The following is a 12,651-nucleotide window of genomic DNA, read 5'->3' as shown; positions in this document are numbered from 1 at the left end:
TGATGACACCCTAACAGTGCTACCTACATTCTAACTTTACATGAACTATACCATAAATGCATAATGTCAGCAGCACACATTAATATTGCATGCATAAAAATATTGAAAGGAAAAAAGCTTTCCATGACAGTGTTATTTAGCACTGTTTATATACTATTTTATTATTTTTTATATTTTTAAATTAGCTTTTGTTTATATTTTCAGTCCAAAGGAGAGTCTCCCAAAACATTTGGGATGGTACATTTCCATCACCACAAACACACTATAAGCTTTATCTTATTACTTTAAAAGCAAGTGGAATCATCCTTATGCTCACATCACCATTAATTTGCAAAACTAAATCTCATTGACTGCAACAGGAGAATGCGTACTGTCATATAAGATGTCTAGCACCCTCTAGTGGATAATGTATTCTGTGGTTTTTAGTACATTATGTACTTTGGAATAAACTCTCTCTGTGAGGGAGAAAAAATATATAATGGCAAAATTTATATTTAAATGTTTTATAATGTGAATTCATGCAGTTACACTTCCTTAAATATGGAAGCGTATTTCCATATTTAAATAATAATAATTGTTATAAACAAACAAAAATATTATGTGGTGGAAATGGACTTCCATTCATAAATTATTAAAATGTTTACAATAAAACGTTAAACATTGTTTGTACTGTACTGCTTTTGGTAATGCTGAACTGACAAGATGAATCTTCACAAACAAAATTACACTTTTATTTTCTCTTCTCGTCTTGGGACCAACCATGATGAGCATAAGCTCCAAAAACTGTCACGAATTCAGTTCTTCAAAATCTTAACATTTAATGGGTCTATTTTCTGTGATTTCTTATTTTGGTCTGAAGGTGGCAGTAGAAGATAGTTCTGTTGCAAGTTCACACCATCTGTGTTGTTGTTTTACATGCCACTAGCAAAGCACACTGCAGCTCGCAATCTGTTCCTCTCAGAGAGAAGACTAGGCACCCTCACCTACAAACTTAACTGCACAATACATCTATTACCATATGCTCAGGGATACTGGACATTTATACAGGCTAAAGGAAAATCAGTTTCATAAATACATGTCCCACAAGAGACCTTGGAGCAACACATCATATCGACTATCAGCTTCCAAATAACAATAGGTGTAATCTACACTGACATTACTGGAGATGTAGTGTCTCCGGCACCGAGGAACCATTTAGACATTTACAAGAGCTAGTGTCTACAGTTATTGTGGAGGTCACCTGCAGACTTTTCCATCCATGCAGGGTAAGGAACAAAGGAAAGGGAGACAAGTAGGGGGGAGGGCCGATTTTGAAAAGATAAGGAGTGAATGGAGGGGCAAACAATGTTGTTAAATCTTTAGTGACTGAATAAGAAAACAGCCTTTAGTGTCACTTGTTGGCCATGCGATAGTATCACAGAATGGCACCACTTTAATATTGTAATGAGTTCTGCATGTTTTCACAGGTATTTCAGACTCTGAACCTGCATAAATGTCAGTATTAATCAGCTTATATCTCGCTTCATGTGATTATGTGCCGATGCAGACACTTGGAAGAAGAGCGCGCATTCCTTCACAAACATCGTTGAGTTCACCGCGCCCGAGAAAATACGCATGTCTGCAGGAACAAAGGCGTGCTCGTGTTTTGATAAGACGTCACCGTACTGGAGGAGCGCAAACGGCAGAGCAAATTTCTTTAGGCCAGCGGAACATAAATAAAAAACATTCAGAGACACCAGAAAAAGAAAACAAACGTGTCATGAAGGACGACTTCACGCAGGGATTAAAGGGCCAGCGGAAGGTAAATACAAGACATGCCTGAACATTTGTCAGTGGCCCCAGAGCAAGTAAAACTTTTTTTTTTTTTTTTTTTTTTTTTATTCATTACCAAATATTTTCGTTATTGAATATTTAAAGGAAGAGTTCCATTAAAATTAAAATGTTATTTTCTTATTTTCTTTATTGGGAAGAATGGGTAATTTTTACATTGTTAGTGACAAAATTCCAAAATTCCTAATCCAAAAAATAAAAAAATTGCCCTCATGCAGTGAGTCTCTGAGACTCATTCAGCTGTCTATTCCAAGTATTGTGAAAATACATTTTCGAAACGGAACTCTTGTTTTCCTATAGTTCTGAAATATAATTTGTGGTTATGTTCAGTTAAGTGTTGTCTTTGGATGTGTCACCCAGTGTTTGATGACATGGATGACAAACTCCATTGATTCTTGCAGATAATGGGAGTGATTCAGTATGTCAAACACATGATTGTGAATGTTATTTCAATTTCAGTCTGTTCTTCACAAAAAAACAAAACAAACAAACAAAAAAAAAAAAACCACAATCCCATGCCTTCAAGAAAAGGTTTTTATACAACTTAGCATTTCAATCTGTGATGAAACGAAATGGCAACAAATCTATTATTTCATCTTGTGACATAACAGATCTGTCATTTGTTGATTGGATTTTGAAATGTGGGCACTGCATTCAAAAATGGAATCAGATGAACAGGTTTTTATGGGTGAGTTTAAGCAGACTAAATGACTGGAGAAAACCTGCATAATTCACCAGAGAGAAGTGTGGCATTTTCCTGAAAGATCCAGTTATGACATTATTAATTACAAGGTAATAAAAAAAAAAAAAAAAAAAAAAAAAAAGACAAATCGTTCGCAATAAGATCTGTAACATGCATTTACAAAATTGGGTGAATTTCATTTCATTTCAAACCACCATAAGGACATGCTTCGAAAAAAAATTCAAGAAAATAATACTGTGTGCATTTTGGGTAAACAATTCCTTTAAAATATTACTTATCAGCCATCTGATTATAACCAAATTTGTCACACTAACTCCCTCAATACTGTACTACTGGCTAATTCTGGCTACTTGCCTTACCTGAAAGTGTTGTCTCTAATCTACAGCACATTCCAGATAATATGCCCAGATAGATAATGTTGTTTGCATGTCTGAACTACAATTTCTCAAACTGAATCTATATTTGGAAAACCGATAAACTGATATGGGCTCTCAGTGGTTGGAGTGACTTGTTTGAACATGTCCTCTCGCCTGTTGGCAGCTGTGAGGGGGAGCAGTGGCCCTTTAAGAGGCGATCCCATGCGCGGAATCTAGGGGGCAGGTCCCTGTCAGCGGTATTGGTAGAGACTGCGTTTCTCTTCTCGCTCTTCTCCAGTCACTCGCTCCTAAGTTGAGCTGGCGTGAGTGCTGACAGACGATTAGAGTAGATAGTGCTCCTGTGCCTTTAGATAGATCGGTGCAGAGAGAGAAGGGGCTTTCTGGATGAGAATTTATTTGCAATGTACCGTTAGTGACACCGAGGCACTGGTGCGCGATCTAACAAGACACAGTTATTAAGCGATAGTTGCGTCTCTGATGTTACCTTTAATTGTTAAAGAGTCTTCGGAATGCTAAGAGACATCGGGTCAAACTGGCAAACAGCACAAAATGATCAGTAGGCCTACAGTCTACGAGCACGCGTAGTTCTGTCCTCGCTATTGTAGTGGTCTTGATCTGACATAACGGCGTTTTGATTGTAGCCCGCTGAATGTGCCGTGGCTCTGACAGGTCAGTTCTTTTGTCACTACAGCGACTTGCTGCTTGTGATGGTTGTGTGCAGTGACGCTGTGGCGCTTTGTCCGTGGCTACTGGCGAAGTGCGCTGGACAGATATAGTTGTATTACATCAGTGCATCAAGTGACTGGAGTGCGACAGAGAAGAGAAACGGCTCTGACTGAATGGTGCGTGTTGAGGTATTGCATTTTGCATTCTGATATTATAATGTATACTCATGCTCATATTAATGTAGGCTATTGGATTTATTTACATTAGGTACAGTAGTTGTGCTGTCACGAAAAATGGCTGACAGTTGCGATTTACGTGCGCAGTGTTTGAAAATACACCCTAAGAAGTCATTTAATTTTCTTTGGAATCACACAGGTTTGCTAATTAGGCTTTGAAAACGTTGAAAATATTGCATCATTTAATTTTAAACATTACAGAAATCTCTTATTGTTTCTCTTATTGGTCCACTTTGTATTCACGCTGTTGTTTCTCATAATCCAGCCAGCTGTAATATTATTAATACTGAATAATACTCAATATTGTTATGGAATGGCAATATGTATATTTAAGTCCTAAATTCTTCACTTTCACAATAACAGTGGTTTCATATCTCATTCGCGCGGTCATCTCCACTGGAATACAAATAATCTGAGTCAGAGTGTGTCATTATGAAAGTGTAGCGAGCAAGAATATGTGCCATCAAGCAAGTGTTAAATTAAATTGAAAGCGGAGCGCTTTGCGTACAGTATGCACGCTAATCTTTGTTTATACCTTCACGTGAGTGTTGCGCGTACTAACGCATAGGCGTGTGCGCGCACCACGCATTTCCAGAAGCATTTAATTTGCACTGATTCATCAGATACATTGAGAAACGATACATTTAATTATACCTTTAATGGGTTTTTTAAATAGTAGCTTAAAATGGACTTATTTGGATGACAAAATGTTAAATCTAAAGTGCATAATCGCTCTCTGTCTGGCTTTCTATAATGTAATGTGTGTGTGTGTGTGTGTGTGTGTACAGTCTGGGCAGATACACACATATATATAATATATATATAAATATATATATATAAAATGCACAGTTGTTTATAATTTGTACATTTTTTTTGTCTTTTTGAAACACAGGGAGGGGTGTTAATTCTCAATAGGATTTGCACTAGTCGCTCAAGAAGCATTTAAACACCATTTAGATATTTAGGTGCATTCATGGAATGCGACTGTGACCGCTTCCCACTGCCTGTTTATCACTGATCAAGACAGTACAGAGGAGCGTCAGAGAAGGCTGGTAGAGGCAATGGCAGAGACAACCCTGGAGCCACTGTCCTCTCTGGAGGTAGCCATCGATCCAGATTTTGAACCACAGAAACGGCCGAGATCATGCACTTGGCCACTGCCAGAGTCCAGCTCGGCAAAGCCTGCTTCCAACGACACTGATATAATCCCAGAGGAAGATGATGATGAGGATGACAACGCTATGGCAATCAGTGCCAACAGTGTGGGTGAAAGAGAGGACAATGGCAGCCCAAACTTGACTGAAGAACTGCATCCTAGCGGTCAGGAGAACACAGGCTCCCCACTTTCTTCTCAGCCCACTTCTGCAACCACGGCGATTCCAGGGGCAAGCGGTGAGAGCAGCCAACAGCAAACTCCCCGGAAGTCATCTTCAAGGAGGAACGCATGGGGCAACCTGTCTTACGCAGACCTTATCACAAAAGCCATAGAGAGCACCCCAGACAAGAGACTGACACTGTCCCAGATCTATGACTGGATGGTCAGAAGCGTCCCATACTTTAAAGACAAAGGCGACAGCAACAGTTCAGCTGGTTGGAAGGTAAGCGCTTCACTCAGTGCTTCCCAACTGCATTCCTGAAGTCCACCACACACTACACATTTTAGATGTCTCTACTAATGAGCTGATGAGTTTAATCAGATATGAAGCGATATTCTGTCATCATTTATTCAATCTCATGTCATTCCAAGCCTGTATGACTTTCTTTCCTTTTTGCAACAAAAAAGAAGATATGCTGGTAAACAAACAGGTTTGGGTCCCATTGACTTCCATAGCATTTATTTTTGTCCATATTATGGAAGCCAATGGGACCCCAAACCATTTGGTTGCCTACATTCATCAGAATGTTTTCTTTTGTGTTTTACAGCAGACAGAAAGTCATGCAGGTTTGTAATGACATGAGGGGAAATCATTTTTGGGCAAACTATCACTTTAAGCAGACATCCAACATATGTACTGTTGGAGGGCCCCTTCAGGAACAAGGCTGTTGTCCACTGTGCTAGATAATGCATGTCATAAGGTGGGCAAGTGTCTCTATTATTCCGTGCAGCATTTTCATTCTGTATCACAACAAGAAACACATGTTCTGGCATGTTTGGCCACACTTACTCATGCACAGAAAACTGGAAAGGTTTCGAGGGTTCATGTGCGCATGACTCATCGGTGCATCGAGCTCAGTGATGTCTCCTATAAACAAACTACTTGGACGCCAGCATAAAAATAAACAGCAAATTAGCCATGATCAGTATGGAAAATTTGTGGCAGAACAATTTGCTCAAGTTAGTTTAGATGGACTTTGTCTTATGATAATGCTTTAAAGCCATAAATACTATATCATCAGAGCAAAGCCTAAGAAATGCCCATGTATCTAAATGCCTTTATGTTCATATCTATGCAGCACGGCTTACATAAAACTTGGCACAGTAAATGTACCCGCTCTAGAAGCTGCCCAGACTGTTTATGTAGGTGTTGAATGGCATTAGGAATTGCGTAACAACTCAGAATGGCGCGGGCTTCTTCTTAGCAGTCACCTGGCAGGACTGCCTTCAAAGGGAATGTCATGGCCATGGGCGAAGCCAGCACAAGACATATGGGCCTTTCACTTACAGAGCCAGGGCGGGTTGGGGGAGGGGGTATATGGTGGGGTTGTGGGTGCAAGGTCAAGGGCTGAGTTTGCGGTAGGAGGCCCCACTTGCCTGTCCCATTGGCCATAAATAGCCATGAATTATAATAGTGAAAGGAGAGTTACTGCTAGGTCTGTGGCAACAGCAAACTATGTGGAATCCAGCTTAGCGTGGAACTGTTTGCACATCGACTCGTCTAGCATTCAGGACCGTGTATGTGCACGATCATGTTTCTCAAACTGCTATGCAAAAAATTACCTGTCAGTCAAACATGTTTTATGATCAAATACTATAACCACAATTGTAGCATGAGTTTACACAAATAAACACACCTCCCCCGGTCTCTATTAGAACTAGTGGTCTAGTGCCTGCTGCCATTTCTGATATGGGGGAAAATGTCTAAACATGTTCCACTGAACTTTGCTCATGTGTTACCGTGAGCTCTGAATATGACACACATTCCAGCGTACGTCTTACAACTTGGAGCAGATCTGTGTGTATGGAGTGTAGGTGCCGGGTTTAAAAACCTCAGAATATCTCAACATTCCGATAAAACTACTTCATTTAAACCCTGTCTTGATGGATAGATGCTTTATACTTGAAAAAAGATACTTGAAGGATGAAAACATAAGCATTGAGACCCATCACAACCCTCTGAAGTATTTCAGGTATTGTCAGTATTTGCATTTTACAGTAAAATGTTAGCAAAACCTGCAAGAAAGGCCAGTTTCCTTGCTAATTAAGAATAGAAAAAGAGTTAAATTGAGAAACAGAAAGAGCAACAAAAGATAAGAAGGTATAAGATGTTTTATCCAGACACAAAAGGCGGCAATGACCAAATACAAGTGCAAAAATGATAAGCTGCATCACTATGGCTACCAGGTCACTGGTCCTCTCTGCTTTAATGAGAGGGTTTGGATGAAATGTGATCTCATAAAGGCATTCCTTTGTTTCTGTTGAACATACTGTTGTGACTCTGCAGGAGAGAGAGAGAGAGAGAGAGAGAGAGTGAGAGTGAGTGACTGTTATAGCACATTACAGCACCCTCCTCCTACTCTCTGGACTAAATGTTACTGGAAAATGCTGTGTCTTTATTTAATGATCTTGTTATACAGTCGGGCTGAATGTGATTGAATGTTTTTGAAAAGGTTTTTTATGCAGGTGTACAAGTGAAGAGATTTTATTGATTTATCGTTTTCTTCACAATGAGCTCCAGCAGAGACAGATCATTCCTCTAGTGCCAAATGATGTACTTTACTCTTAAAATTCAGCCTTTAAATTATTCAGTGCTTCAAGCATTAATTTGGGTAGTTTTATAAAATTTTAAGAGACATCTCTTGAGGGTCTCTCTCACACACACATGCACATTTGCCTGCTCACTGCTTTTAATCTTGTAATCTCATGTCCACCACACACACTTGTCTCTATCCTCTTTGCTATGTTATTACCTTGCGTAACGCTGCTGTTTATCTCACATCTGAAATATAATCAGATTATGTAATTTAAAAAGAACAAGCTACTACTATATTGTGTTGCACCATAATTGTTCCTGGAACACTTAATATGCTGAGCTGCCAAACTAGGCCCAATTGAAATCTTTCAGTCACAGTGATGAAAGCGATCCAGTCACCCTCCAGAGGGTCCGTATTCTGCGAATTTCACTCTGCAAAGTTCCAGGATTTAGGTGTGTTACTAGGTTTTTCCTCTAATCTGTTTATTGTCAAGAGGGAGGGGTAAACATATACAACATTAATGTTATTTATGCACATAATACGTGCAAATACGTGTACATAAATAGAATTAGTGACAGATCTTTTCTTCCATTTTGTGACATACATCAGAGAGGAATGGATTATCAAAAAAGAAAAAGTGTAGGGTGGGGAGTTTTATGCATGTGCTTTTATCCATCTGTTGTGATTGTATTTTGAGATGTGGGTGTTGTACCTAAAATTAGAGGCAGGTGACCAAAAGCTTGTCAGAATGGGTTTGAGTGGATGAAATGATTGGAGAAGTCCTGCATATGTTGCTAAGAATAAATAAATAAATGAAACATGCACAGATTAATTATTCACAATGAGATCTATAATATTAATTTAGAAAAATAGGTACTGTAGGGCGAATTATCTTTTCATGCTAACTTTAAAGACTTTAAAAGTGATATTGCAGTGGCTATGACTGTTAATTCATGTAGTCACTGTGTTGTGTCTGACTGGCATGTGTTAATGTTGATGTTTTGTGCTTTTATGCATGCCTGGTCATGTTGAAATGCATGAGAGGTCTTGAAGTGAGGGTCACTGGGGTCATAGATGTTTTGCTATGGTTACACTAAAGCATCCACCTTATGTTGCAACACGGAAGTAAGCTATTTTCTATCAACCTGGAGGCTTTTCATCCAAAATATCTTACATTTTGTTCCAAAGACGTACGGAGCTTTCATGGGTTTGGAACGACATGGGGGTAAGTGATTAATGACAAAATATTCATTTTGTGGTGGAGTATCCCTTTAAGCATTTGTATTTTATGCTCAACCGACATCACTTGCTGTAATTCATACATATGCACCTTTCCCCCCTCACCCAGCAGACATTTTCATATTTGAAAACATTTGATTAAAAAAAACACAGAGTTCCTGATGGGACAGCATCTACAGCAGCATGCTGCGGTAAAGACATTTGAATGTATTTCTAGTTCAGCCTGTGCTTCTTCCCACCTTTTTCCATGCCCCTTATGTACTCACTCAGTTTTCTAAAGGTGTGCTTGCTTGCAGCTCTGACCCGAGGCTTTTGAAACTTGAATTTGTTTTGTTCCCAACCCGTCATTCCCAATTACGTATGTCTCCCCGTCACGGTGCAGATAAATAGTTCTCGTTTAAACTTTAATTGAGTACAATAAAGCTAGATTTCTATGTCGGGAGCTTTTGGCCAGACAAAGCCAGCAGTAATGAGAAGAGATGTGGCTTTGTAGAGAGTGATTATTGCAGTGAACAGAAGGAAATGACAGTTTTAGGGAAATACATACTCGGTGACAATCTCATTCATCAGCCCTTTGAGAGATAACACAGAAACACTGTCAGACAGGAGTGGGCGATTATTAGCCTGGTTGTGGTGACGCAGAGGGTCTATATGGTGCTCATACATGGGTATGCATGTGTCGACATTTGAGAAGTCAAAAGATTGGCTTGATTAACCCAGATTATTGTAGATTGAGTCTGGTAGTTCCTGTGCTTCGATTGTGGAGCAGGTGTTTAAAAATGGATCTGTGATGATGTAAGGCTGTCAGATCCTCCTTGACGATCCTCCTTGACTAAGCAAATTTCTTTTCTGTGACATAACACCAGAGGCCACATGGACGTAGTGAATTTGGTAGTCAAATTTTTGTTGGCTTGTTTATCTGACAGAGCCATAACTTAACCCAGGCCAACATTTTTATGGGGCCATTAAGTAGATTATATGACACCTGACACTTAGTCAAAAGTCTAGGAAAAGTCTTAGAGCTAAAGGTTTGATCAGATGCCAAGTTGAACGATTTAATTTATCTTCACATTTTATCCTGTAACTACAAACATCACAGAGTAGCTTCCACTGTGAAATATAATTTGTCCAAAACTATACTGCATAGTGTATTAAACATCAACATTATTTTGATTGCCTGTAATTATGTCATGCTTTGAGTTATTTTGAAAACTGGGTGCAAAAAAAAGCTAGATTTTTGAAAACACATTTAGAGAAATATCTCTCTTAATTGCTTGTGTGTACTATGACATTCTGAGCAGTATATAAAATACTGATACAGTATGTACTTCTGTGGGTACAATTTATTGGAACTACAAATTAGTCAGCGTCACCGATACTATGTACACTAATGTAATAAAGTTTGGGGTCAGTAAGATATTTTTAAAAATTTTATTAATACATTTATCCAGCAAGAATGCATTAAATGGTAAAGTGACATTTAAAGACATTTACATTTTTACAAGATTTCTATTTTCAAATAAATGCTGAAAATAATCCTGAAAAATTGATCACAGTTTCCATAAGACTATTTTGCATAACACTTAATGAGAAATGTTTCTTAAGCACCAAATTAATATATTAGAATGGTTTCTGAAGGATCATGTGACACTACAGACTGTAGTAATGGCTGCAGAAAATCCAGCATTACTGTACTTTCACAGAAATAAATTACATTTTAAAATATATTAAAATAGAAAACGGTTGTTTTTGAATTGGGGTTGGAGCTAAATTGTGCAGGTCAGTGGCTTTCTAGGATTTCCACCTAAAACTCTTAGGGATTTTTTTCCTCGTCGTGGTCTTTAGATTTCTCACTTAGTATCTCTTTGTCTGAATGTTTCTCAATCAGAATTTCTCTTAAAGTCAAAGTCTTTTCCATGAACTGATGTCATAACAGTACAGTTTGTGACACAGCGCCAAACCAACACCTCTTATCAATACAGTGTGTTCTAAATAACAGGCCAATCAGACGTTCTACAGGTGGTGAGGTCATCTGCACATTCCTGTTATCTGTTTTAAGAGTCCATTGCCTTGCACACTATCAGCGGAGGCTTATCTCTTTTCACTGCACCTTCAGTGTTTACACACCTGTCTTTAACCTGCCCCGGGGTCAGCTCTGGTGATATAGATGTCAGTGGAGCCCAGTGGATCAAGCTGAATGGGGCCAAAGCACTGACTTAGCAGTAAAGTCTGCAACGGTTCCAGCTGCTGGACACATCAGCAGTTTGTTATCAGCCAGCTCAGTCAGAATGAGGAAGCAGTACATCAGGAACATTTTGGGCTAAAGTAATGTGGCACATGCCTTTTGGCACAAATTTGAAGGCAGCTGCTCTAATCTCTAACACTGCCTGTATTTTTAGATAGATTTGCTTAGTTTTGTTCCATTTACCTTTGTCTGCCCTCCTCCCACATCCTTCTCTCTATACTTCTATTTGTCCTGCAGTGTTTATGGGGCCATGAAATCGCTCTACAGCTCCTGGGTATCTCATGTATGTCTTACTCCGAATGCCATCACTGACACGCTGCTCTCACTGTTTGTCTGTATTTGTCTGTCTCTCATTTGTTCTTCCTTTGCATTGCACATTCTCAGAAAAGATCATTCTCTGTCTTTGCATATGCCAGTCAATCCCTCTCTGTAAAAAAAAAACCTTGTAAGATTTAACCTAGTTAGTCTACAGTAGGTCCAATACACTATAAATGTTATTGACTTGAGGGTGAATAAATGATGACAATATTTTCATATTTGGTTGAACCTTCTCTTTCTAAGCACAGCAGCAACAAAGTGGTTAAAGGGGTTGAGAGGGGGATAAATGGTCAAACAAAATGATGATGTTCTTGGCACAAAAATGCACAGTACAGTTTGTATTGACCCCCAAATCAGCATATTGCAACACTGAAAATCAATTTTTGACATATTAAATCACATTTTTAAATATATTAAAATAGAAAACAGGTATTTTAAATTGTAATAATATTTATGAAATTTTACTATTTTCACTGTATTTTTGATCAAATACATGCAGCCTTGGTGAGCTTAAGAGACTTCTTTACAAAAACATTTGAACTGAAGTGTACAGTAATAGTTTGCTTGAATGGCATGGAGGGTCACGGGGTTTAATGAGCAAACATGCACCTCATTGATTGCACTCGCAAACAGTCGCGCTCTTTGAATCCTGCAAACCAAGAATGCAGGGTTCACATAGTTTACACATTCTGCAGTATATTCATATACCCTTTACGACACCCCTTTGTTTTTAAGGAGTAGTTAAGAGGCCCTGAGCCTGTTTCTCCTTGTTTCTCTCGTTCCCGTAGGGAGTGTTGACGCTTTTGACATGCACACAAGCAAATGGACACAGACATACACACACACACCCCTTTTCTGGGAACAGTATGCATTTCCTTGCTCATATGCTTCAAAGATAGAGCTTTTCTTTTATGTGTGGTTGAAAGCATGTGCGCATGAGTGACCATATGTAGTAATGTAGCGTGAACTTCCACATTGCAGCCTATTTGTATGCTGTATGTGTGTGTGTGTGTGTGTATTTATTTACACACAATTTCTATTATTATCACTGAAAGGAGCCACTAAACTTGTCTGTATCTGTGGTTCTACAGTGTCCTTCTCTATTTCTGGTTTTTATTTCTCTCT

At 38.8% G+C, this 12,651-nt stretch overlaps 1 protein-coding gene across 2 annotated transcripts in view; it reads left to right on the top strand.

Moving 5' to 3' along the window:
* The first annotated feature begins 3,137 nt into the window (after positions 1–3,137).
* Positions 3,138–12,651, top strand: part of LOC109071457 (forkhead box protein O3-like) — a 29,182-nt gene continuing 19,668 nt past the window's right edge. Inside the window, exons 1-2 of one of the 2 annotated variants that reach the window (XM_042777896.1) lie at positions 3,138–3,752; positions 4,705–5,410. In XM_042777896.1, the coding sequence (XP_042633830.1) occupies positions 4,874–5,410 (537 nt within the window). In that variant the 5' untranslated portion in view covers positions 3,138–3,752; positions 4,705–4,873. Of the gene's footprint in view, positions 3,765–4,704; positions 5,411–12,651 lie in introns of both variants that reach the window. The other variant, XM_042777895.1, reaches the window with a different exon arrangement.

The sequence above is a fragment of the Cyprinus carpio genome, chromosome A20, assembly GCF_018340385.1.
Source record: "Cyprinus carpio isolate SPL01 chromosome A20, ASM1834038v1, whole genome shotgun sequence".
NCBI classification, from domain to species: Eukaryota; Metazoa; Chordata; class Actinopteri; order Cypriniformes; family Cyprinidae; genus Cyprinus; species Cyprinus carpio.
Note: the sequence above shows the minus strand (reverse complement) of the source record. Positions and strands in the feature narration are given on the sequence as shown.